Source organism: Mustela nivalis (genome assembly GCF_964662115.1).
Source record: "Mustela nivalis genome assembly, chromosome: X".
In the NCBI taxonomy this organism is placed as follows: domain Eukaryota; kingdom Metazoa; phylum Chordata; class Mammalia; order Carnivora; family Mustelidae; genus Mustela; species Mustela nivalis.
The window spans coordinates 30,546,232-30,574,091 of NC_139040.1; the positions used below are offsets into that span (position 1 = coordinate 30,546,232).

At 40.7% G+C, this 27,860-nt stretch overlaps 1 protein-coding gene and 2 long non-coding RNA genes across 4 annotated transcripts in view; 1 reads left to right on the forward strand and 2 right to left on the reverse strand.

Annotated features, from left to right (window-relative positions):
* WDR44 (WD repeat domain 44) overlaps nucleotides 1-17,883 on the reverse strand; it is an 89,590-nt gene extending 71,707 nt beyond the window's left edge. For both annotated transcript variants that reach the window (XM_082716334.1, XM_082716333.1), the window contains exon 1: nucleotides 17,392-17,883. In XM_082716334.1, coding sequence (XP_082572460.1) covers nucleotides 17,392-17,468 — 77 coding nt within the window. In that variant the 5' untranslated portion in view covers nucleotides 17,469-17,883. The remainder of the gene's footprint in view (nucleotides 1-17,391) is intronic.
* Nucleotides 5,723-7,659, reverse strand: LOC309855763. The gene is made up of 2 exons (XR_014306982.1): nucleotides 6,535-7,659; nucleotides 5,723-6,298 (listed from the first exon to the last, which is right to left on the reverse strand). It is a non-coding gene; the product is annotated as an uncharacterized lncRNA (long non-coding RNA).
* A 670-nt stretch (nucleotides 17,884-18,553) lies between the features above and the next one.
* The window catches only part of LOC309855761, a 106,070-nt gene continuing 96,763 nt past the window's right edge, over nucleotides 18,554-27,860 (forward strand). Inside the window, exons 1-2 of the long non-coding RNA XR_014306979.1 lie at nucleotides 18,554-18,574; nucleotides 20,439-20,586. This is a non-coding gene — a long non-coding RNA (uncharacterized lncRNA). The remainder of the gene's footprint in view (nucleotides 18,575-20,438; nucleotides 20,587-27,860) is intronic.

A 27,860-nucleotide genomic window follows, 5' to 3' on the forward strand; every position in this document is an offset into this window, starting at 1 on the left:
AGAAGCAGAGCGCCTGATGCAGGCTCTCAATCCCAGGACCCTGGGATTATGACCTGAGCCGAAGGCAGAGGCTTTAACACACTGAGCCACCAAGGCGCCCCACTTTTTCCAATTTTAAACTTAAATCTTCATCACTCACATGCTATGGCTTTATGGTAATCAGGCCTTAAAATCATGGTGCAAGTGCTTAAGTCTGTTTTAGAAAAGAATACTGCATTTCTGTGGTTTCAAAAAACCAGATACCACAAACCACCCTACCTCTAGTTTCTCATCCTTTAGTTACAGATCATGCCTTTGGGCTTGCTGTTCCTCTACCTCTTACCTGAGGGTTATCTGAAAAGCAAACAAACACAATCTGTAAGCCTTCTGACAATAGGAAGGAAGGAGAGTGCAAACTAAACCTACATTTGCCACCTGCTTCATAGTCAACTAAACGACTAGGAACTCAAAGATCCACTTCCTAAAGCACACAAATAAAATATTAAAAGCAATCTCATACTTAACATTCACATTTCCAGACTTTATACTATACTAGATGAAAAGAATATACCAAAACAATTTTGCAACACAAAGAAAAATGGATGAACAAAGTCTTTTTCTGTCAGTAAGAGGATGCACCTTTTTCTAGGCTCTGAGGAAAAAAAAAAGGTGGTTGGCTCTGAAGAAGCCTCTTGTCAGGTTGCAAAATTCCTGGCAGAGTCTTAAAGGGGTAAAAAGCAGCAATGACATGAAAGAAGGAATATAGAGTGAATCAACTGGAACAAAGCTGGGACATAAGAACATTTTTCTTATAAGAAGGTGGCTACCAACGGCTTAAGAGAGAATTACCCTATAGCTTGATCTTGTTTTTATCCTCCTCTTCTTTTTGCCTTTGCCATCAGGAAAATATAAAAGTAAAATGAGCTTAAGCAGTTTTTCAGGGAATCAAATCAAGCAGAACAAAGAACAGCTGGCCTGTACAAAGTGGGTGCTGGGATTCTAAGGTCCTTGAGGTGAATAGGATATGAGCATAGATAAGGCCTTACCAAGTCATTCAAATAAACAGGTATTAAAGAGTTTTGCTTTCTAAAACCCAGTAAGCTGAAACAGGAAGATATGATGGTAAACTAAGACCAACACCCAAGTGGCTAAGTCTAAATTAGGAATCAGAAGGGTTCTGGTGATCAGAAAACCTTGACATGAAGATTTTCTCCCCACTTAGGTCAGGCAGGAAAAGAACATCAAACAGAAAGCCAAAGACAAAAACAAAAACCCAGGGTTGAACAAAAATTGAAAACAGTTCAAATAGATAAGATATAGTTTTATCTTTAAAATCTTACTCTATAAATAAAATCTTAAAGGGAGAGGCGGGTGACTGGGTGGCTCAGTTGGTTAAGCATCTGCCTTGGGCTCAGGTCATGATCCCAGGGTCCTGGGATCAAGCCCCGCATCGGGCTCCCTGCTCAGCGGAAAGCCTGCTTCTCCCTTTCCCCTACTCCCTGGTTGTGTTCCCTCTCCCTCTGTCTCTCTCTCTGTCAAATAAATAAAATCTTAAAAAATAAATAAATAGGGGCGCCTGGGTGGCTCAGTCGGCTAAGCCTCTGCCTTTGGCTCAGGTCATGATACCAGGGTCCTGGGATCAAGCCCCATTTTGGGTTCTCTGCTTAGGAGGGAGCCTGCTTCCTCCTCTCTCTCTCTCTCTCTCTCTCAGCCTGCCTCTCCACCTACTTGTGATCTCTGTCAAATAAATAAATAAAATCTTAAAAATAAATAAATAAATAAAATTTGGTGTGCAGTATTATTCATTGGACTTGAGGTATATACACTGATTTTATTAATCACATTTTAAAGATTTTATTTATTTATTTGACAGAGAGAGTGAGCACAGGCAGATAGAGTGGCAGGCAGAGGCAGAGGGAGAAGCAGGCTCCCTGCCAAGCAAGGAGCCCGATGTGGGACTTGATCCCAGGACGCTGGGATCATGACCTGAGCCGAAGGCAGCTGCTTAACCAACTGAGCCACCCAGGCGTCCCTATTAATCACATTTTAAAAAGATTTTTAAAATATTTATTTGAGAGATGGAGCACGCATGTGAGCGCACTTGGGGAGGAGCAGAGAAAGAGGGACAAGCAGATTCCACGTTGAGTGTGGAGCCCAATGCAGGGCCCAATCCCACAACCCTGAGATCATGACCCAAGCCCAAATCAAGAGTCAGACATCCAACCTACTGAGCCACCCAGCTGCCCAGGCAGATTCTTATGGTAAGTTTTACTAATCAAATATGAAGCAATAAAATCATCCACAGAAAGTGGTAAGTCAAAGAACACCTTCAACTAATAATAGTACTCGAACTAAAGAAATGAGATCTAAGAGAAAATTATTTGCTGGCCTTTCAAAATCGAATCATTTGTAAAAATAAAAAAAATAATTTGTGACAGTACCACACCCATTCTCACAGCTCTATTTTAAGTTGGCTGCTACCAAAAGTGAAAATCCCAACCGGAAAAGTCTAGGAATAGCAGAAAAAAAATGTTAGGCAATCACAAATGAGTCAATTTTCCTAGTACAATCTATAATGGCATGTTTTAACTAAGCAGTTGAAAATAGGACTCATATTTCCCTAGATACATGGCAACACTGATTTATTAACATTAACAAAAGCCAAGAATATAGTTATAATTATCAAATAGGGAATTAACTGAATCTTTGAGATGTGAATTATTATTTCTATTATTCTTTGAAAGACCATTTTAAGTTTTAAATACTAAGAAAGTGAAGTAGAATATATCTAAAATACCTAATATAACTATTTTATCCATGATATTAATGGGAATAGATAGTGAAAAAAATTTGGCACAATGGCTCTGTTTTTCCAAAGTGTATTTTTGTGGTTACATTTATAAACAATCTATAATAAAAGAAAACTTCATAAATATAAATCTAATCACATGTGAAGTAATTACAAACTTAAAGTAGATCCTTAATGATATGTATTTTTTCTAAAATGACAACCTGATTTTTCAAAACTAATTTACATAATCCATGTAGTTTTATGCCATATTCCTGAAAGAATATCTTGATAATCTATTTACTGACAAAAATAACAGAAAAATATATCCGCTCCCTGGGCCTACTCAAGAATTCTAAACTAAAAACATTCTACTTTGCAGATTTACAGACTTTCAATAAATACCCACATTAAAACAGTAATTCAAGGAGAGGGCATCTATCTCACAATGTCCCAATTTGTCAGAGTGGGTTAGATAAAATCACATCTCTTAATGATTTCAAGTAATTTTTAGTAAAACCATAATAGAAACAGGTAACTAAATTTTTGACTGCCTAGAGAAGTCATTACTAATGCAGTCATGCTAAATCACTTTGCAACCTACTTTTTAAAAAGTTAACAAGAGGTTGGTCTACAGGTTATATCAAAAGCTTTAGCAAGTTGATGTGCTAATATGATTTTGCAAGTTATCTAAAACATCCAGTAGTGTACTAATCTTAAAAAGTAAATGCCAGGGGTGCCTGTCTGGCTTCGTCAGTGGAGCAGGCGATTCTTGATCCTTGGTCTTTCTCTCTCTCTAATAAAAGTCCCATGTTAGGCAGAGCTTACTTTAAAAAAAAAAAAAAAGTAAATCCCTATAACATCTAAGGTCACCCTATATAAAAATTAGAGCTTTAAAGAATCTGTCATGAAGCACCTGACTGGCTCAGTCCGTTAGGAGTCTGCCTTCGGCTCAGGTCATGATCCCAGGATCCTGAGAATGAACCCTGCGTCGGACTTCCTGCTCAGTGGAGAGCCTGCTTCTCCTCCCTCTGCCCCTGATGCTCTGCCTACTTGTGCTCTTTCTCTATCTCTGTGTCAAATAAATAAATAAAATCTTTTAAAAAAATCTGTCACAATCCCCCCTTTAAAAAGTTTTACATAAATCAATTCTATGATCAGTGAACAGGTTTATTCAGACTTTGAGATTCTTCACTTTTCTCTGAGTTTACTGCTTATCACCAAAGATGGGCAGAGGGACAAAAATCAAACGAAACCATTTATTTTGTTTTTAATTTTTTTAAAATTTACTGCTATCTGTGATAAAAGGTTGATGGGAAAGGAGGTTGTAAACTAATGAGTGAACTGAGGCGTTGGTGTAACATAGTTTTTTTTTTTTAAAGATTTTTTTTATTTATTTGTCAGAGAGAGAGAGGGAGAGCGAGCGAGCACAGGCAGACAGAATGGCAGGCAGAGGGAGAAGCAGGCTCCCCGCCGAGCAAGGAGCCTGATGTGGGACTCGACCCCAGGACACTGGGATCATGACCTGAGCCGAAGGCAGCTGCTTAACCAACTGAGCCACCCAGGCGTCCCGTAACTGATAGTTTTTAATTGTTCATGTTCTCCACCCATATCATGAATAATAGAAAAATGATCAGATTTCAGTACATTTAATAGTAAGCATTTTATTTTATAAATTTGATTACTATGCTTTATGTATTTGAATTTCTACTTTTGCATTCTTTAATGAAATATGTATTAAAGACTTGATAATTCTCTAGAAAAATATCGAATCACCTAGAATGCTTACCTACATAAACATTCTGAGTGGGAGCACCTGGGTGGTTCAGTTGGTTAAGCGACTGCCTGGAGTCCTGGGATGGGATCGAGTCCCGGGATGGGATCGAGTCCCGCATCCAGCTTCCTGCTCTGCAGAGAGTTGGCTTCTCCCTCTGCCCCTTCTCATGCTCTCTCGCTCTTTCTCAAATAAATAAATAAAATCTTTAAAATAACATTCTGGGGGCACCTGGGTGGCTCAGTGGGTTAAGCCGCTGCCTTCAGCTCAGGTCATGATCTCAGGGTCCCAGAATCGAGTCCCGCATGGGGCTCTCTACTCAGCAGGGAGCCTGCTTCCTCCTCTCTCTCTGCCTGCCTCTCTGCCTACTTGTGATCTCTCTCTGTCAAATAACTAAAAATCTTAAAAAAAAAAAATAACATTCTGAGTGGCAAGTTTATTATTTATCATAAAAATGGTTATTCAATCTTATTTAGATCTTAAATAGTAATTACTGATAATGTTATTTTTCTAATTACTTAGCTATGAGGAATGCATTTTCCCCATTAATTTGACAGCCAACAGGGGTTTGATTAGGTGGAAAAAATTAATAACTACCACATGCATTCATTGTGACTGCTAGAAAACACCTCTGAAGGGAAAGGGGAAAAAAAGAAGCATTGTGTTTCCAATTAGTGGCTTGTAGCCAAAAATATGAATCAGTTATACTAAAAAACAAAAAACAAAAGACCTAACCCCTGCCCCCCCCAACTGTGGTCTAAGTAAACAACTGACAACAAGCTATAAAACAAATACAGGGGGAAAAAATCTAGGATTAAGACTTCTTTGATGAGGCACAGAAGCCCAATCAGCAGTGGCTCACATCTTGAGGGGTTTTCCCTTAGGAACAATACCCTAAGAAATGTAGTTTGCAGTATCTGGAATTCCAGCTCTTGTAGTAGCAAGGTCATTTTCTGACCTAGCTACTGTACCATAATTAATTCCGTCAAAGTTTGAAAATAACATTAAAAATACTCCTTTTTAGGGGAGCCTGGGTGGCTCGGTAGGTTAAACATCTGCCTTTGGCTCAGATCTAGGCTCTGCTCAGCCTGGAGCCTGCTTCTTTCTCTTCCTCTGCCTGCCACTCCCCCTGCTTGTGTGTGCGTGTGCCCTTTCTCTTTCTCTCGGTCTCTAATAAAATCTTTTTAAAAAATACTGCTTTTTATTGTTTTAAACAATAAATTATACATACCCAAATGGCAGAAGAGTTAGTCTCATCATTCTAATAATTCACATTTAAAACATGACATGACGGGCGCCTGGGTGGTTTAGTGGGTTAAAGCCTCTGCCTTCGGCTCGGGTCATGGTCTCGAGGGTCCTGAGATCGAGCCCCTCTGCTCAGCAGGGAGCCTGCTTCCTCCTCTCTCTCTGCCTGCCTCTTGGCCTACTTATGATCTCTCTCTGCCACATAAATAAATGAAATCTTAAAAAAATGACATCACAAATGTTTATAGTTTAGAAAAGCAAAATAAGGAGAGACCTAATCTTTTTTTTTTTTTTTTTTTAGATTTTATGTATTTATTCATGAGAGACAGAGAGAAAGAGAGGAAGGCAGAGGCAGAAGAAGCAGGCTCCCTGCGATGCTGGGAGCTTGATGCCAAGACTCTCAATCGCAGGTCCCTGGGATCATGGCCTGAGCTGAAGGCAGATGCTTAACCAATTGAGCCACCCAGGAGCCTTGAGATCTAATGTTTTAGAACTTCATTCAAAACCATCACCTAGGGGCGTCTGGGTGGCTCAGTGGGTTAAGCCACTGCCTTCGGCTCGGGTCATGATCTCAGGGTCCTGGGATCGAGTCACACGTCGGGCTCTCTGCTCGGCGGGGGGAGGCCTGCTTCCTCCTCTCTCTCTCTCTCTCTGCCCGCCTCTATGCCTGCTTGTGATCTCTCTCTGTCAAGTAGATGAATAAAATATTTAAAAAAAAAAACAAAACAAACAAAAAAAAAACCATCACCTAATTATCACAAAGTAGTGAAGTTCCACTTCTGCTGGCTGGCCTTAATCTACCCCAGGTGAGTTTTATTTGCAAAATTAGCATAATAATTGCCCTGCCTATCTCACAAAAATTGTCCTTTTGTCTCACGCAGCTGCAAGAAATCAGAAGAGATAATGAGACTAAAGAAGTACCTTGTAAACTAATGACCAACACTGGTTGATGGTATACCATCATTCTTTACATGTAACAACACGTAGGGCTATATTCTTATTACGGGTTCTTATTATGAACCCATTCATCACTGGAAGAAAAAGTTGAAAACAAGAAATTGATAGGACTACAGGATAACTGGCAAAACCTCCCACGGCTTCACTGTTAACATTTAATATTCTCTGAGTACAGGATGTCATCAAATTACAAAGGTTCCATAAATCCAAACCACTGTCCTTGCCTCAGCCCCCTCCTTTTCCTCCCTCTTTGCTCTTAAAGGAACTGGGGTGGGGGTAGGAGTGCAGATTTGAGGGAACCAGGAAGTTCAAAAGTAGAAGAAAATGGGAAAAGAAGTGGAACACCACAGAGCATGCCTACTCACCATCCCTATCACCATCTAAACCCTTTGTTGCTACTACACAGCAGCTGTAGACATCTCTCTGTGCTGGGAAATAAGGCAAAGGTTAAAAGTCAATAGCCAAGAGCTATGACCTGAAACAAAATACGGATAGTAAAGTTCACCTAAAGGGAAAAAAAACTGATCTCAGTCATTAGCCGTAATCTCTAAAGCCAACCCAATAAAGATAAAATACCAATTGCAAAATATTGACAAACTACTCACTTTCACTCACAAATGTCCTAGTTTTATCAAACTACCTATTTATTCACTCCGTTCACCTATCTTACACTAACCCAATAAATCTACCCAACCTGTGATGCTAACCTATCCCACTTACCAACACATTCACTATACCCTATTTAACTAATCTTTCTCTACCTCTTCCCAAAGACCCACCCACTATATTTCAGCCATCGGGGCCCCTTTTCCATCCTAAGGGACAGTAAGTAATTATATGTAGTGAATCTCTGTATTAATGACATTGGGTAAGCAAAGGAGAAAGATGGGGGTAAAAGGGGTAAGACTGGGGCTGGAGTAATGTTCAAACAACCTGACATTTTCAGTCTGACACGAGTAGATAAGCACATTAAAAAAAAATCTTTTTAAAAATGAATAAATATCGGGGCGCCTGGGTGGCTCAGTGGGTTAAGCCGCTGCCTTCAGCTCAGGTCATGATCTCAGGGTCCTGGGATCGAGTCCCGCATCGGGCTCTCTGCTCCACGGGGAGCCTGCTTCCCTCTCTCTCTCTCTGCCTGCCTCTCTGCCTACTTGTGATCTCTGTCAAATAAATAAATAAAATCTTTAAAAATAAATAAATTATCAATTCACAGATCTGTACACCTGGGGCTAATAATACATTATATGTTTATCAATAAATAAATAAATTTTAAAAAAATAAATAAAAACACACAAATTATTAATAGTACTGCTAATAACCAGAAAGATGATTCCCTCAGTCTTCCAATTTAACACACTTTCAGGAACCAATTTAAAAGAGAACTATTGATATTAAATTCATCCATGGCTAATTTTTCCAGTTCAAGAGCAATGCCAGGAAAAACAAAACAAAACACTCCTACCTCTTCTCATGAACCTACTTAGTAACCAGAATGCTTGCTTCTGAGAAAGTGGGTTTGAATACAGCTCTACATTCTATTTATTGGTTCTCTAGAAAGTCTGACCTGTGGTTCAAAAGAATGCCCACAGTTCAATTAGTTTGCACTGGAACAGTCTATGACAATTAGTAGTGCTCAGGTAGGTTTTACACAGGAATGGCTTGCTCTATACAGGCTGCCTACTAGAAAATATTAAGGTTTTCAGTCAGAAGTTCCAAAAATTTTATGCTTCATGCTTTTATTTATATACTTTTTTTTTTGACAGAGAGAGAGAGAGAGAGAGAGATCACAAGTAGGCAGAGAGGCAGGCAGGGGGGGGGGAGCAGGCTCCCTGCTGAGCAGAGAGCCCCATGCGGGGCTCAATCCCACCCTGAGATTATGACCTGAGCCGAAGGCAGAGGCTTAACCCACTGAGCCACCCAGGCACCCCATTTATATACTTTTAAAGACTTTATTTATTTATTTGACAGAGACAGAGAGACAGAGGGAACACAAGCAGGAGGAATGGGAGAGGGAGAAGCAGACTTCTCGCTGAGCAGGGAGCCCGATTCTCGACTGGATTCGGGGCTCGATCCCAGAACCCTGCAACCACAACCTGGGCCACCCAGGCACCCCCTTCACGCTTCTAAAACAAAACAAAACAAAACAAAACACAACTATTTATCTTCCTCCCCACTCCACCCCCCTGAACCCCCCTACCCCCCGCTTTCTATAAAACAATGTTCAGGATTAGGGCCCTGTGGAGAAAGTAAAACTTCTACTGCCCCTAAATCTATCTGTGCAATTAAAATAAAGTTCTCCTTGGAGAATTATCAAACTTCAACCACAGTTTTGATTAAGATACACCAGTCCTAAGATGAAGCCATTCAAATCATGATTTCAACAAAAATTCAAACCAGGAAGATGTAATCATTTCACAAATATACAATCCTAGTATGTAATTTTCTAGTTCAACAAGATAAACATGTTTTGAAAAGTAAAAAAAAAAAAAAAAAAAAAAAAAAAAAAAAAAATCCTAAGACTGAAATTCTACTTTTTTTTTTTAAAGATTTTATTTATTTGTCAGAGAGAGAGCGAGAGCACAAGCAGGCAGAGGCAGAGAGAGAGAAGCAGGCTCCCCACTGAGCAAGGAGCCTGATGTGGGACTCGATCCCAGGACCCAGGGATCATGACCTCAGCCCAAGGCAGCAAGCAGCTTAGCCGACTGAGCCACCAAGGTGTCACTCTACTTTGATTTTTAAATTGACATTACTTATATACAGAAACAGATACCAGTATTAGCTAAATCATTAGCAGATTAACCATGTCCAATTCAGGTAACCCAAGAGATTAATTGCGCATATTTAGAAGTCACTACTACACCATACAGTATTAACAAGCATTAGCACCAAAGACAAACAGTAACACAAACACTAATACATAAACCAACCATTTATAAATCCTAAATATTTCAATATCCTTTTTTTTTTCTAAAATAAACTCTACACAATGTGGGGCTTGAACTCATGACCCTGAGATCGAGTCACACCCTCTACAAACAACAAAGCCATCCAGATGCCCCTTCAATATTCTTATTTTTAGCAAGACAAGTGAACATTTGTAATTCAAAACTAATATATTTATATGAATTCCGAGGTTTTTGAGAAATAAAAAATGCGCTTGTCAAGTAAATAGAAAGGCTCATAATAATGACCCACAGTCAGTCTTTACCTTTCCTGTTTATTCAAAGGCTGAAAAAGAAAGATAACCTTTCCTATTACATATCTAAACAATTTTCTCAAATTAGAATGAATTAATCTAAGGGCCATTCTTTCTATAACCTACAGAAATTATTTTTGTTATAAGCCAGATTACTTATTTGGTAGCTGCTGATGAATCAAGGTGGCTTTTAAATCACTTGAGCTAGCTTCTGATGATACTTAGTCTAAAAATCACATTTGCAAATACTATTTCTTACATGGCCACTCTTGATCTTGAAACTTACTCTAGCTGATATTACAAAAGGATGGCCACTGGATATCCGTGACAAGGACAAGGACTAACAATGGAACTGGGAACATGAGAGTGAGGAACTGTTGCCTAAATGCATTCTTGTTAAATTCTGTATGCTTAAAATATTGGGAGACAAAAAGGTTTTGTGGACTTAAAACTAACTGACCCTGATGGAATGCCAAACTGTAAACTGCGGGACAGCTGCAGCTGGTAATAAAACGCTGAAAACTGAAGAGCTTTAGCAGAACCTGATTATATGGTAATCCCAGTATCTGAGACAAGGCAAAGGAGCTGGAAGAATAACTGATAGGCTGGTTGCCAGGGTAACCAAGGTAAATTTGTATACTGACTTGGGAAAAACACTGGGGTTGCCATCAGGTATGAGACCCACATTATGTTTCATGTGCTTCTTTCCTCAATTTTCAATCACAAGATGACAAACTAACACAAAGACCACTCGGTTTGAAAGAAGAGAATGGGCTTCTGCTCTGAAGAGTAAAGAAAGCACCCAATTAAAGGTTTAGCTGTTTAGCTCATTAATATCCCACAGCTAAAAGAGAACAGGCCTTGTGAAAGTCTGTAGAAATTAGTTTAGCTCTGGTTAGAAAACCAGACTGTAGGTTATTTATCAAGTTAGTTATCAGGAGAACATCCTAAAGTACCTATTAATTTTTGTTACTTTAAATTTTGAGTTATTCCTTGTGGGCTCTTAATCTCTTACAAAAAGGATTTTTTAATTCGCACTGTGTAGGTGTGAATCTAAAACAATACTAAATGGTGTGCTTTGTTTTATCTCAGTTATCTACACTCCAGGAAGCAGCCTTATAACCTGGTCTCCATGACGGCTGCTGGGCCTACCTCCACCACCTCTACCTCCATCACCACACCCCCACCAACCAAACCCATCCTCCACCTACACTACCCCAGGAGGTAATTACCAGAACTGCAGCCCACTATGAGGGGGAAACAAACAGCGTCTTTAAGGGGCTTGCCTGGCAAATTCACCTGACTTTTTCAAAGTTAAAATAATGTAGAGAACACATGGATGGCTGTGTAATGTAAAGGTTACACAGTAAGTCTAAAATACCAACAATTACAATCTTCTTTCTGTTCTGTAGGTCCACCACTGAACTGTCAACATCCTAAAACTAAATACATTCCAAATATCAAAAATTTTTAAAAGATTTTATTTATTTACTTGACAGATCACAAGTAGGCAGAGAGGCTGGCAGAGAAAGAGGGGGAAGCAGGCTCCCCACTGAGCAGAGAGCCCGATGCGGGGCTGATCCCAGGACCCTGGGATAACGACCCGAGCTGAAGGTAGAGGCATTAACCCACTGAGCCACCTGGGTGCCCCCCAAAATTAAATTTTATCTACTCTATTTTATGCAGTAGGTTATCACAAGAACAGAGTAAAATTTTTAGTTTATAGGAGTTTGTATGGATTCAAATTGAGAACCCCCAAATTGCCATACTAATAAGGACTATCCTGTCTCCATGAGTCACCAATTGACAGTTGGAGGACACTAAATTTAGAGCCTGAATTTACCTTATATGTAGGTTCCCCTCACTTCAACATGATGTTATGTGGGTGTGATAAACAGCTTTTACAAATGTATTTCTATCAATCCACAAAGCCAAAAGCAATCAACAATAATCCAGGATTTATAAATATAATCTGATTAAATCCAACCCCTGAACAGCCATTTGAAGTAAACATTCTTAAAGCAACCTATTTGCACAAACGTTTTTTAAATTCAAACTTGTATCAATTTTCACTTCAGAGGGAAATCTTTCTAATACCTAAGAAAGTGAGAAGCTACGTTTTCAACAGAGGCGGCTATGCAACTTTTTGTTTTCAGATTGAACAATTCTTCAGGACAGTCTGATCTCGGTTCTCGTGACTTGAAAATCAAGATTTCACCCATTATGACAGACTAGTGGGGCGCCTGGCTGACTCAGTTGGGAGAGCATGCAACTCTTGATCTCGGGGTCTTGAGTTCAAGCCCCCATGTTGGGCATGGAGCCTACTTAAAAAAAAAAAAAAAAGTGTGGGGTTCATACTAATTATAGACTCCTGGAACTGAACTAGATAATAATCACTGTTCTTAGATCAAATATTCTGCCACCATCCTGATTCGGAGAAAATTAGTGAGCAAAAGTTAGAACCTTAGACAGAACAGTCCATGTCCTCTGACAGCAACAAAACAAAATCACGTTGGATAGAAGACCACCTTAAGATCCCCACTAACAGGAAAAAAAAAAAAAAGAAGAAAGAAAAAAACCAAACAAACAGAGCCCCACTAACAGGTTAAGTGCCAATAACCTAGAGCAGGAATAGCCATCAATACTTCCCTCCTTCCAGAGAAAAGGCAGCATGGTATAAATGAGGAATCAGGAGACTTGGGTTCCAGTTTCAAGTCTGCCATTAATCAGCAATGTGTTGACTTCCCCTCTCTGAGCCTAGGTTTCTCTTTCAGTTAAATGGGACAGTTCGACTGAATGATCTCTGATTCTTTCCTCTCTAAAAATGTTACCATCAGGGGTGCCTGGGTGGCTCAGTCGTCAAGCGCCTACCTTTGGCTCAGGTCATGATCCCAGGCTCCTGGGACGGAGCCCCTCATCAAGCTTCCTGCTCAGTGGGAAGCCTGCTTCTCCCTCTCCCACTCCCCCTGCTTGTGTTCCATTAAAATAAAAATGTTACCATTCTATCCATCCTTTCAAGGCCTCAAAAATATTTTGGTTGCCACTAAAAAAATAAAGACTGCTCAAAATGTCACATTCATTTTTATAACATGTTCTCACTGCCAGCCTTTAGTATGTGTATGTATAATTCACACAAACTAGGAGGAGCATTCATGTCATCTATAATTTACCCAATAAACATTTAATTTAAAAATCTATGGGTCTGGGGGCACCTGAGTGGTTAAACACCTGACTTTGGCTTAGGTCACCATCTCAGGGTCCTGGGATCTGGTCTCTATGTGGGACTCCCTGCTCAGCGGGAAGTCGGCTTCGCCTCTCCCTCTGCTCCTCTTCCTTCTTGCACATGCACGCTCTCTCTCTCAAAAAAAATCTTTTTAAAAAATTTTTAAATAAAAATAAAATCTATTGATCTTAAAATAACAAAAAATAAAGTCTATGGGTCCTGAATCATGTACTAAATAGTATCAGATTTGTTAAACTGAAAACTAAAAAAAGGGTGCCCGAGTGGCTCAGTCCGCTAAATGGCTGTGTTCAGCTCAGATCATCATCCCGGGGTCCTGGTATGGAGCCCCGAATCTGGCTCCTTGCTCAGCGGAGAGCCTGCTTCTCTGGCTCCCACTCCCACTGCTTGTGCGTTCTCTCTTTCTCAAATAAATATTTTTTCAAAAACTTTAAGAAGGGACACCTGGGTGGCTCAGTTGGTTAAGCAGCTGCCTTCGGCTCAGGTCATGATCCCAGCGTCCTGGGATCGAGTCCCACATCGGGCTCCTTGCTCAGCGGGGAGCCTGCTTCTCCCTCTGCCTCTGCCTGCCATTCTGTCTGCCTGTGCTCGCTCTCTCCCCTTCTCTCTCTCTGATAAATAAATAAAAAATCTTAAAAAAAAAAAAAAAAACTTTAAGAAAATAGGGGCACGCCTGGGTGGCTCAGTCATTAAGCATCAGCCTTCGGCTCAGGTCATGATCCCAAGGTCCTGGGTTTGAGTCCCACATTGGGCTCCCTGCTCAGCGGGAAGCCTGCTTCTCCCCCCTCGCACTCCCCCTGCTTGTGTTCCCTCTCTCCCTGTCTCTCTCTCTGTCAAATAAACAAAATATTTTTTAAAAAATGGAAAGATTTCCCAAGAACAAAAACTTATCATTAAAAGCACACTATTAAACCTCAACACGATGAGAGACTTTTAGAATTAAGAAGAGTTCTCAGTGTAATCTCAATTTAAAGATGAAGAAATGAAATGACTCAGAATGCAGGGCTTTTTTCTATTATACCACACTTCCTCCTCCCTTTCCTGCTTTATCAAAAGACAGCATAGTAGCAAAAAGAATGCTAGACTGAAACTGACCTGAATTCTGGTTCTAATTGCCATTAATTTGCTGTGGCACCTTGGACAAGTCCCTGGGCTTCGATTTTCACAATAATTTATATACAGAAATTATCAGTTCAATTCAGCAAACTGGTCCTAAAGCATTTTACTCCGGAATCTCTACAAACAAATGCATACACACAGTGTGGGACAGCTATAATGTACTGGAAAAAAAAATACTGGACGAGGAATCTGAAGAACTGGCTTCAAATCCTAGTTCTGTCACTTACAAACTGTGTCTCTTGGGCCAATTCATTAACCTCTCTGAGCCAAAGGCTCCTCACAGGTAAAAATGGAGAAAACAAGGAAATCCGACCCAAAATATAAATCAAAATAAAGCATTATAAATGTGGTACAAGGGGCGCCTGGGTGGCTCAGCCATTTAAGCCTCTGCCTTCAGAGGAGGTCATGATCCCAGGGTCCTGGAATCGAGTCTCCCTTCAGGCTCCCTGCTCAGTGGGAAGCCTGCTTCTCTCTTTCTTCCCCCACAACACACCCCCCTGCTTGTGCTCTCTCTCTCAAATAAATAATAAATTAAAATCTTTTTAAAAATTAAAAAAAAATTAACATGGTAATATTCCAAAACTGGGTGACTGGAGATCTGCCACTGTGGAAAAGTAGGCTGTACTGGAATCAAGTCTTTCTATTAAAAAACTGGGCTGATTTTGAACTTTCAAAGAGTAGAACAACAAAGCTGAAGACACCAATGGAGGGGAACAGAAGAAATAAATAAATTTCAGGGAACACAAAGGATTGTGTATTTGGATTCTGATTAACAAAATATATGAGAACTCTCACTTGCCCATCCGTTTACTACAATTTGATGAAATGGTCTGTGTACTGTGGCACACCCAACAGCAAGGAACATTTATTAAAGTTTGCAAACTCAGTCTGTTAACCTTTCAGAGTTTGTATGGTGTGCCACTCCAATTCATTATCAAGAGACAGAAGATACTTCTGATGACCACATATCTAGTGATACCACCTGTTTCCACAAATTAAGATTTCTCACCGCCTTTCTCTTCACGGTACCTTATGCAAAAGACAAAAGCAGTCACAAAGGACAGAGGAAATGTTAATGATGCCAACTTTTTCAGTCCTCCCAGCTAGTTCTTTTCAGATGCAATTCTCTAGATGAATCTAATTCTCTTTCAACCCCCTCCCCCAACTAATACAGAATGGAGCCATGAAATTCACAGACTGACACTAAAGCTTTACCCATAGAGCTCAACACCATTAGTATTTGGAGAGGTTGGAGAGGTCAGAGTTAAAATTAGAAGGCTGGGTCCCATGGGAGAGACGTTTTTACTTTTCACCTAATATCAAAGGATCAAAGTGCCTGACAAGCTCTATTATCCCAAGAAGCAAGAAGTGATTCTATCAATTCTATCAAAATGACTCACTGAGTTTAAATAAGTTAAACAGCTCCACTTCTGCATACTTCCTCCCAAAGTAACCACTGTGTGAAGTTAAATTTTTTAATTCCAAGAAAGAAGGAAGGGAATGGACATTTGGGTTCTTTCTCTGTGCCAGGTTCTAGGCTAGACAATATACACTCCTGATATAACTGTCCTTCAAAATTAAATGTTTCATTCATTGAAAAGGAACAATATTCACAAATTTCTAAACTGATTAAGATCATATAGTTATTTCCTTCCCCCACTCCACAAACGCACACTCAAAAGCATTAAACCATTAGGTCTGTCATTTAACCTAAATCGACAGTTCAACAATTCATTACTTTGAGGGGAAACAAAATTTAATTTCAAGGGAATTCAATCTATTTGGAAATTCAAAAGTATTTTCAATCCTATACCATCTAGCTATGAACTCGTTTCAGATACTGAACTTGGAGACTCAGTACCACCTCAAGACTGGTCACTGCCACCCAAAAATCTCATAATAGTGATAGGAGGTTGGTGGAAACACATCTGCGATCCACGAATGTACATTTCTTTCTGATTTTGCTGTCCCAACTTTTTCGGTGTATGTTATATATAAAATATATTAGGCTTTAGAATGATTTCTAGAAAGTACAGATAAATTTTATTTGCATCAAACACGGTATTTCTTCCAGGGGGTAAGTGTGGGAATTGAAGGCAGTGGAACTCTTGTAACCGTATTACTGTCTACTTACATTAACATTCAAATTTTACCAATTCTTAAGTTCTTACAGCATGAAAATATATTTCACTGCCTCTACTTCCACAAAAGTCGGTAGAAGAGTTCGGCAAAATAGCTTTAAATCCTGTTTCAACTTTGAAAAGTGGAGGAGTGGGTAAGTAGAAGTCCCAGTCAAGCGAAGCATTCCAACTACTGCGCTTCCTTAAGCAGAATCTCTCATTCGAATCATCACTAAAACATCTTGCAGAATTAGATAAATAACACAAAGCTGTGGCTCTCCTTCCAACCACCAGATTACTCAGCACTTGTTTGTATCTCTGTAGTTGGTTATGTACAACTGAGTCCAGCTACTCTTAAGACGGCATTCTCCCTTAATGGTAAGGACCTTGTCTTTTATTTCCTTTGCCTCACCGTAAGGTGCTATTTTAATTAAACACTGTTGATCTACAGTACATCAGCTAGAGGACTTTCCCAAGTAAAATACCCAACCATTCCCCCGCTCCTTTTCTTTCGGTGCAACTAAGAGGACGGCAGATAGTTACAGCTACCTCTGAAACGAACAGGTAAGTTAGCGGCAAAAGAAAAAAACCCATGGGAAATGCAATTTGTCCTGTTACTGCTCCTTTAATCTGTGGTCCCCAGGGCCAAAACGGATGTTTTGAAGGTAAAGCGCAGAAACCCCACAAATACAAATCGCCGGCTCTCGGGCACGTAAGCTGTCCCACCTCGAAGAAAGGGGGACTAGACGAGAGAGGGGATCCTTAGCCCCAGGGGCCGCTCACCAAAGAAAGGCGGGGGTTTGGCCGAGGTGGGCGATTCCCCCTCCCCCGACTCCCTCTGAAGTGCCCGAGTGAGACACAGGAGCAGCGGTGGCAGACACAGCGGGACCTGGGAGGGGTGCCGGAGGAAGGCACCGGGGAAGCCCGGGGGCTGGAGCGCGCGGCTTCTGGGCCATAGCTCCAGTTACTTACCCCACAGCGTAGCCGCCCCCCAGGTGCACATCTTCAGAGGCATCAAAGAATTCCTCGGTGTCGCTTTCCGACGCCATTTATAGGACACACCCGCGGGTGAGGGGGCCGGCGCCGCCTGGAGGGAGGGTGACTTTCGTCTCCTCCTCGTCGTCCTCCGCTCCGGCGAGACCGTGGGGTGGTGGGTCCCGAGCGAGGACAGGGACCGGGGAGACGATCTAGAGTGAGGAGCCGACGAGGGGCAGGGGCCGCCGTCAGCTGCCGGGCTGCGGGAATGACCGGCCGAGCGGCAGCCTGAGAAGGCGGCGGTAGGTCCACGGACAGTTGCAGTCGCCGCTCCCGGCGATAGGTGTACAAGGAGAGCGAGAGAAGAGGCGGTGGCTCTCTGTGGGGGAGGGCGGGCGCGCCGACGACAGCAGCTCCAATTTCTCCCGCAGCAGCAATTACAGCAGCCGAGAGTCAGTTGCCCGCAAAATACGGACGCGCACCCAACCTCGCGAGATTTCGGGAGGGGCCGGTTAAAGCGTGGGCGGGGCGACGAAGAGGCGGGGGCGGTTCCAAAGCGGCAGAGCTCAGATTTCTTCTACCCGAGAGGCCTATCATAACGGCGCAAGCGCGTTGAGGGCGTTCGGTGAAGGCCGGAAGTAGCCGAGGAGGGTGGAGCCTACAACCTGCGCAGGAGCGGCGTGGTACCTTAGAGCTGAGCGAGCGAGCCCGACGTAGGTGGGGTCCGGCAGATGATCTTATACTGTAACTTTGCAGTTTCAAAGAGAGGCATCTGCGGAGGGGTGGTTTTGAGTTTGCTTTTTTCCCTTGAGAGGAAATGCTGTCTGGAAGCATTGGCATTGTGGTTTACATTTATTTAGGTCGTCTTAATTTATCCAAGCCCAGAATATCCCACCCTAGGGCATAGGCAGGTCCACCTTCTCTAACGTTAAGGGAATAATTCTCCCTATTTACTACAGGATCTCTAGTTGAGACCCCTAGATAATATTCTGCGGGCCAGAGGGTGGGGTCCAAGAGAAATACGTGGGGAGTGTGCCAATTCCATGAAGTAATGATGGATTTATTGCTGGATCAGAGCCAGCATAGGGCCTCCAGTTACTCTCTTCTACAAATATTTGTTGCTGCCCATGCTTAATGGGAGAGAAATTCTTAAACCGGCCAAGAGGTGGATCAGTCAATGGTAAATATACATTGAACAGATACCGTTGCAAAGCTAAGAGCTAGTAACTTTATTCTGACCCTTGATTGCCCAATGTCCAGTGATGAAAATAGAAAAATTGTTTTTGAAAGACCAAGATGTTCTTTCTTACCGGATCATTAACCGCCAAAGTGATAACATTGACTTTCTATATGATCGCTGAAACACATTTGTTTACCATTGACGTCATCACAGGAAGGCTCTCAGGACTGTTTGCTCAGACTCAACTACTGCTCAAGATGGCAGCAGGAAAGACTGGATTGGGTCTGGGCACTTGGCCTGAGAGGCTACAGTGAAGTTCTAAATTTCTCCTTGTAAAGCAACCAGGGAAAGACCTGGCGTTGTTGGTGTACTGGAGTAAAACCAAATGCCATATACTGTAACTTCTGTAACATCCCAGGGAATTCAGGGGAAACACTGCATGTTCAAATATGGTAATTTTTTTCAGCAAACCATATAATAATTCATATGGAGTAAATGAATAGCAGTGAATAACCTCATTCGGCTCAGGTCAGATAGTACTGCTGAATAAGTTTAGGTAAGATTAATTAGACTGTCAAATAAGTTACTAAAACTACAAAGAGGATTCTTAGTTTCCAGAGTTTATTGGATTTCAAAATAGCAGATTTCTGGGTCCTTGTGTCCTTTTGTCACAATCTAGTAATTATTAGCTTTTATGTGTTTTATTGCTCACTAGGAAAGATATGCTTTTTTCCTTACGGATTATGGGAAGATAAACTACTTGAGTGTATTCTCCTCCTAGTCATCTAGTAGTGAATTTATGTTTGCCTTAAAAATTAAGTTTGGTGTTGGGGGTGCCTGACTGGTTCAGTTGGTAGAGCATATGGCTTTTGATCTTGGGGTCCTGAGTTTGAGCCCCACCTTGGGCGTAGAGATCATTTAAAAAAATATATGAGTAAGATATTTTAGTTCCTGTCTTCCAGGAGCTCACAATCTAGCAAGAGATCCAAATATGGATTCCTAATTTGGTGCCCTTTTTTTTCACTACACCATATCACCTTTCTTGGATCTTTCTTTTCCTCTTGGACCTTTTCAGTTACCATAAACATTATGCTTAGAAAAAATTAAAGTGGAGAAATGATAAACAGAAAACATATTAGAGCTATTAAAGTTGCCTGTTTAAATGCTTTTATCAGTTATGTGAGACAGTGAGTTTCTGGTAAAATCAAAACACATGTGTACTACGTGTCATAATTTTTTAAAAAAAGATTTATTTATTTAGAAAGAGAGCACAAGTTGGGGGAGGGGCAGGGGCTTGGCCAGTGACTTGATCCAGTAACCCTGAAATCATGACCTGAACCCAAACCAACAGTTGGATGCACAACTCACTGAGCCACCCAGGTGCCCCTCATAACTGTTTTTAAGATTTGACTTTTAAGTAATCTGTACACATGGGGCTTGAACTCACAGACCTGAGACCAACAGTCGCACACTCCCACCAGCGGAACCAGCCAGCCACCTCTCCCCACCCCGTGTCATCATTTTTAAAGATGTTTTGCCTGAATCATCTAAAGTTTTAAAGCAGCAGGTTTTAGGTTTAGTCCAAGGGAGTAGTTTTAAAGCTTTTCTCCTTATTAGAAATGAAACTTTTTAATTAAACCTAAAGTCTACTTACCATAGAAAGAAAAACTGCTCCAGTTGAAGCAGAAATAGTTCAGGTCCCTGAGGGTCCAGAGACTGCCCCAGGGCACCATTAAAAAAAATCAGAGGCTACTGATCTAAAGCAGGTATTGGCAAATGATGGTACACTGGACAAATCTTTCCCACTGTCTGTTTTTGTAAAAACAGCAATTCCCCCCTTATCTGTGGTTTTGCTTTTCTGCAGTTTCAGTTGCCCAAGATCAACTGTGGTTCAGAAGCCGATGCTCTTCCTTCTGACATGTCACCTAACAGTACATCAGAACATCTCCATCGTTTACCTCCCTTTATCTCATCACATAGACATTTTATCATTTCATACCACCACAAGAAGGGTGAGTACAATGCAATACGGTATTTTGAGATAGCCCGCATTCACATAACTTTTCTTACACTATCTTGTTATCATAATTCTACGGTATCATTAGTTATTGTTGTTAATCTTCTGCCGAGGCCCAATTTATGAATTAAACTTTATCGTAGGTATGTGTGTATAGGAAAAAACAGAGTATATATGGGGTTCAGTCCTATATGTAGTTTCAAGTACTGCAGGGTTCAGTTTCTCAGGGGGTCCTCGGACATATTCCCCATGGATAAAGCAGGACTACTGTAAAATTTTATTGGAACACAGCCAGGCCTAGTTGTCTACGTATTGTATGTCTGCTTTTAGGGCAGAGTTGAGTAATTGGGACAGAGACTCCATGGCCCACCACAAAGACTAAAATATTTACTACCAGGCTCTTTACACAACATTTTGCCCACCTTTGGTCCATAGGATGCTACTGTCTAAGGTACCCCAGAACTGAAAGTACATGCATATTAAATGGTTATTTGAATTCGTTTCAAAACAGAATTGTACAATGCCACAAAATCATATATACAAATAAGAATGAGGATAAAACGTCCCCCCCCCCCCGGCTCATTCCTAGTAGCTTTAAAAACTACTCAGGTCTAGGGGCACCTGGGTGGCTCAGTGGGTTAAAGCCTCTGCCTTTGGCTCAGGTCATGATCCCAGGGTTCTGGGATTGAGTCCAGCATCGGGCTCTGTGCTCAGCAGGGAGCCTGCTTCCTCCTCTCTCTCTGCCTGCCTCTCTGCCTAATTGTGATCTCTAGCTGTCAAATAAATAAATAAAAATCTTAAAAAAAAAAAAAAAAACTACTCAGGTCTAGGGGCACCTGGGTGGCTCAGTCGGTTAGGTGACTGCCTTTGGCTCAGGTCGTAATCAAGTCCCCTATCAGGCTTCACTCAGCAGGGAGTCGGCTTCTCCCTCTGACCCTCTACTTCTCATGGTCTCTCTCTTTCTCATTCTCTTTCTCTCTCTCATTTTCTCTCTCTCAAATAAATAAAATATTTAAAAAATAAAATAAAATAAAAACTACCTGGGTCTAAGGTTAAAGTGGGTTTAAGGAAGCTTTTTCTGTCTCATCTGCACAGCATAAACTCTACTTAGGAGTTAAAAAGCGAGAAGTTACAGTCAAGGTATTAAACAGTTTGTCTGTGGGATGCTCTCTGTCTTCACTTGGCAAGGATAATACAAACCAGAAGTATACTTGGGGCCAACTTTGCTCTAACCTCAAGGGTAATCACTGGGAAGATCAGTGACAAGACTGTCACAGGGGGTAGGCTTTTGTTACAAACAGGAGTTAAAGTGATAACGCAGGGAGAAACTTTATACACAGGGTCAGGATTTGAAATACAATATTGACATGACCTGATTTAATATTGCAATCTCTGTGAGAGTTTTTATGGATTTTGGAGTATCAGAATCCGTAAAAGAAAATAATTCTGAAACTGGCCAAAATTTCTCGGGACCAACCAAGCTAAAATTCTGTAATCATCAACCACCAGTTATGTTGGAAAGATCAGCTGTGTTCCAGATTATGATGGTAAATATTAAAAAAAAATCCTTTCTATTTGGCTTTGGAATCTTTATACCTTTTTTAGGTCCATACCACCTTCTTAATGATGTTTTCTTGATATTAATATTAAAGTGAATTTTCAATATCTGCACACACAAGAACTGAAAGTAGAGAAATGTCTAGAAATGTGTTACGAGAGGCAGGAAAAAGAAAGAGAGATGCAGGAAAGTCAGCTTGGGATTTAAATTGTCTTACTGTTATGTAGTGGAGTACTAAGTAGCTGTGTATTCTGTTCAGGACTCTGGAATCGAACTAACTGGGATTATCATAAACAAAACAAAACAACAAAAAAAGGAATTTATTCATTCGCATAATCAAACATAGACTGGGATAACACTTGTCTGTTCCTTTGTGATTAATATATTAGAAAAGAATTTGAGCATAAAGCAAAGTTTTCATTTCCTTAAGTGTGATTTTTGTCAGCCAGATTTTTGTCAGCACTAGGTAAAAGCAGAAAAGTACAGCCAGCTCAATCAATTCCCATAGGAATGCACAAAATACACACCCATCTACCTCAGACAACCACCCTACCTCAGATCATTGTGTGTGTTTTGAGTCACCACCCATCCATATCGAAGCACTAGAACTTTCCTTCTGAGTCTGATTTCAGAGAACCCTCCTTCTACCCATTCACAATAACTCATAAGCTACAGCCCCTCTGATACCCATTTTCACAAGCAAACTTCGGGTCTTTTTCAAAATAAAGTGCCCTATTTGTTTCATTATTTATCTGTTTATTTCATAACCACTTAGGAAGTGTAAAATCCTGCCACTGGTAGTTTTTATTAGGTTTGTATGTTTTGGGGTATGTGCCACTGACAAAGGTTTTTGGTGTGGGTTTTTTGGGGTTTTTTTTTAGAGCAGTTAGGTGTTATTCAGTTTTCAGAAACATATTTTCTTGGTATGATTTTTTAAAATTGTTTTATTTGAGTATAGTTAACAGTATTACATTAGATTCAGGTGCACAATATAGTGACTTCACATCTCTATACACAAAGTTGTGTTTTTTTTTGTTGTTTTTTTTTAAAGATTTTATTTATTTATTTGACAGAGAGAGATCATAAGTAGGCAGAGAGGCAGAGAGAGAGAGAGGAGGAAGCAGGCTCCCCGCTGAGCAGAGAGCCCGATGCAGGACTCGATCCCAGAACCCTGAGATCATGACCTGAGCCGAAGGCAGCGGCTTAACCCACTGAGCCACCCAGGCGCCCCCAAAGTTGTTTTTTTAAAACACTTTTTATTTACTTGAGAGAGAGCGTGAAGGAGAAAGAGAATGAGCAGGGAGGAGGATTAGAGGGAGAAACAGACTCCCAGCTGAGCAGGGAGCCCAATGTGGGGCTTAGTCCCAGGACCCCGAGATCATGACCTGAGCCAAAGGCAGATGCCTAACCGACCGAGGCACCCAGGCACCCTGTCTATAAATGAAGTTTTTGAATGGTGTACTCCTAGCCGCATTTTCCACATAAACCCTGGGGTTCTTACTGAACAACTTTGTATAGTGGAGTGATTTTTAGGAAAGCATATGTCACCACATGGCAGCACTGACTGTAGTCCAGATGAAGTAGCTTTAGATATAGTGGGATCCAGGGTGCAATATATGAGTACTCTCTCCTCTTACCCATTTCTCATCTTTGCTTATCTCTGCTTCTTTTTTTTTTTTTTAAGATTTTTTATTTATTTGTCAGAGAGAGAGTGAGCGAGAGCGAGCATAGGCAGACAGAGTGGAAGGCAGAGTCAGAGGGAGAAGCAGGCTCCCTGCGGAGCAAAGAGTCCGATGTGGGACTCGATCCCAGGACGCTGGGATCATGACCTGAGCCGAAGGCAGCTGCTTAACCAACTGAGCCACCCAGGCGTCCCTATCTCTGCTTCTTTTTGTCATGTAGCTTCAATTTTCCTATCACAGACAGCTTCCTTTTTGAAGTCAGTGAAGAGGGCTACAGGCAGCTTGAGTTTATAATGTCCTAATAATCCTAAAAGAAGTGAGACTTTTTTGGCCCAGTGTTCATATATTAAGTCTCAGAGATGATGTTGATTGGCCTTAGGAAATTCCTCTAGATAAAGGCATAGAGAACTCTTATTTGTCAGGCTAAGGCAGGCTGATTCCCTGCTACACACCAAGTGGGAAGAGACGACTGTGAGTATCTTTCTCACTAGGACCACATGGAATATGCAGTGGTTGTTTTTTCCAAAAGAGGGTTACTAGCCTACAGGAACAATGTGCTAACCACAGTTATTAATGGCTTGGTCTCTGTAGTCATTGACATGACAAAAGGTCATGATGTGTTAATTGAAAACAAATGTTATAAAATACTGCATGTGGAATAATCCCATTTATGTAAAATCATTTATCTATGTATATGCATGTATAAGCATAGAGAATTTTGGAAGAGTGTTCAGAAATGATTGGTGATGATGGTCTTTGGCTGCTAATTAAAATAATGAGATATTTGCCTTATTTATATCTTCATATAATGATTGCATTTTCTATAGTGAATGTATATTACTTTTTATTTTTTGTTTTTAAGATTTTTACTTTTAAGTAATCTCTGCACCCAGAGCAGGGCTTGAATTCACAACCCTGAGATCAAGGGTCATATGTTCCACTGACTGAGCTAGCCAGGTGCCCTATATTACTTTTTAAATGAGGGAAAATAAGGACGCCTGGGTGGCTCAGTCAGTTGGACGTTTGCCTTCAGCTCAGATCGTGATCCCAGGGTTCTGGGTTTGAGCCCTAAGTTGGAATCCCTTTTCCGCAGGGGAGTCTACTTCTTCCTCTCCCTGCTCATGCTCTCTCCCTCTGTCTCTCTCACTCTCTCTCAAATAAATAAAAAAATAAATAATCTTTTCAGAAATTAAAAAAATAAAATAAATGAGGGAAAATCGTGAAAGAAATAATAACCGATCATATCCAAGGTAGACTTAAATACAAAATCAAGAGCTGAGATTTGTTGCCTGTATAATACACAACTATGAGTCCTGGGCCTATTGAAGGTGTCACACTTAGCTTCAAGACTAGTTCAGTAAGTGCCACTAAAGCTTAACTTGGAAAAAATACCCATAAAGCAAATCTTGGAATATAGTTAGTCTACCAGTAAAAAGTACTATTTTTTTGCACTGCAGGCCTGACACACAGAGAATGATAATAGAAATTTCCAAAGCAGCTACGAAATGATGGATTGATGTGAAGCTTCTAGAGGCAAAGTATAATATTAGAGGTTCACTTTTAATAATATGAACCAACCATAATTTTGTTTTTCAGAACAACAAGCAATATATATGGCCTGATCTAAACAGGGGTAAACTAAAACATACAAATTTTATGCTTCAAATATTACTTAAGGTCAAGAACTAGAGAAGAGGATTTTTTTCCTCACCTTGACATTTACATGTATTTTCTTTTAAAGAATTTATTTATTTTTTTGACAGAGACAGATCACAACTATGCAGAGAGGCAGGCAGAGAAAGAGGAGGAAGCAGGCTCCCCACTGAGCAGAGAGCCTGATGCAGGACTCAATCCCAGGACCCTGATCATGACCTGAGCCAAAGGCAGAGGCTTAACCCACTGAGCCACCCAGGCTCCCCTACATGTATTTTTAATTGCTAAACCTGAATCAGATGACAAACATTTATTTAGAAATCTTAGTCATCAGGCTAATACACACAAGTGCGTGCATACACACAGACACACTCAATAACAACAATTAGAATTTCATGGACTCTTACAACAGGAAGGGACTTTAAAAATCACTAGTCCAGACCTCATATCTGAAACATGAATTCCTTTTACAAGTCTTCATGATAAATGGTTGTTCAGGGACATGGAGTTTACTATTTACCCAATCCACTTTTTTTTTTTAACTTTTTAAAAAAGATTTTATTTATTTATTTATTTGCAAGAAAGAGACAGAGAGAGAGGGAGAGAGAGAGAGCATGCACGAGCATGGAGAGATGTAGAATGAGAGGGGCAGAGGGGCATAGAGAAGCAGACTCCCCAGTGGGCAGGGAGCCCAATGCAGAGCTCCATCCTGGGACCTGGGGATCATGACCTGAGCCAAAGGCAGACACTTAACCTACTGAATCACCCAGGTGCCCCTGATTTTATTTTATTTTATTTATTTTATTTTATTTTTTACTATTTTATTATTTTTTATTTTTTATTTTTTTTAAAGATTTTATTTATTTATTTGACAGACAGAGATCACAAGTAGGCAGAGAGGCAGGCAGAGAGAGAGGGGGAAGCAGGCTTCCTGCGGAGCAGGGAGCCCGATGCGGGGCTCGATCCCAGGACCCCGAGATCATGACCCGAGCCGAAGGCAGCAGCCCAAACCACTGAGCCACCCAGGCGCCCCTACTATTTTATTTTTTAGCTAATCTGTACACCCAATGTGGGGCTTGAGCTCATGACCTAAAGATCAAGAGTCACATGCTCTACTGACTGAGCCCACCAGGACAAACTTACCCAATCCAGTTTTTTGTTCTTTTTTTCCTAACCCACTTTTTGATAAATGTTAACAATCTGTGTTTCTAATTTACATCTACTGGTTATAATTCTGGTTAGTAAGTCTATATAAAACCTTTAATCTATTTAAACATAGTTATCCGTCCTCTATTATTTTTTATTTTGAGAATATGCACTGATGTGTTTACACTAAATGTGTTCGGAGACAAAGACAAATGGGAATTTCAAATGCACAAATGTACATTAAAGAAGTAGGGGACAGGGACACCTGGGTGGCTCAGTCGTTAAGCGTCTGCCTTGGGCTCAGGTCATGATCCCAGGGTCCTGGGATCAAGCCCCACGTCGGGTACTCTGCTCGGTGGGAAGCTGCTTCTCCCTCTCCCTCTGCTTATGTTCCCTCTCCCTCTGCTTGTGCTCCCTCTCTCACTATGTCTCTCTCTGTCAAATAAATAAATCTTTAAAAAAAAAGAAGTATAGGCTAATATGTGTACATGCTATACATGTCTACCCATATGTAGGGTACCTGCCTAACAGTATGCTCTCTGTGTGTACCTAGTAATAATATATTACATTAGAATAACTATACTTATTATATAGATAGTTTCACATCTCTTACATCATTCAATGATAATATAATAATAATAGCTCTCATTAAGTTAGTTCTAGGTACTTTATTAAGTACTTTACATGTATTATTTCACTTAATCCACATAATGTATGAAGAATATACTATTTTATAATTAGGAAAACAAATTTAGAGCAATTAAGTAACTTGCCCACAGTTGGCATTTAGTGGTCAAGATTTGAGCCTAAGGTCACACTTTTATTCGATTTTATTCATTATCTCCCCAGAGTTTCCTGTAGTTTTACTAGCCTGTAGCAACTGAGCCATGTTAACGAGCGAAGTGTCAGAAATGATAAACTTACAATGAAAAGGTTAAAGCAACTAGTTGATGTTTCTTTCTTTCTTCTATTTTTATGTATTCCGAATCTAAATGGGTACATCTCAACATTGGGTGTGGTGGTCAGCAGAATTGTGGGATAGACCCCAAGATTTCCTAGCTCCAGTAGACTCACTCTTCCTCCCAGTTATTCAATTCAATGCTCATCTAGGTGCTGCTAGGAAGGGATTTTGCATATGTCATTAAAGTCCTAAATCAGTTGACTTTAAGATAGGGAGATTATACAGATAGATTTGACCTAATCACATGAGCCCTATAAAAGCCAAGTTTT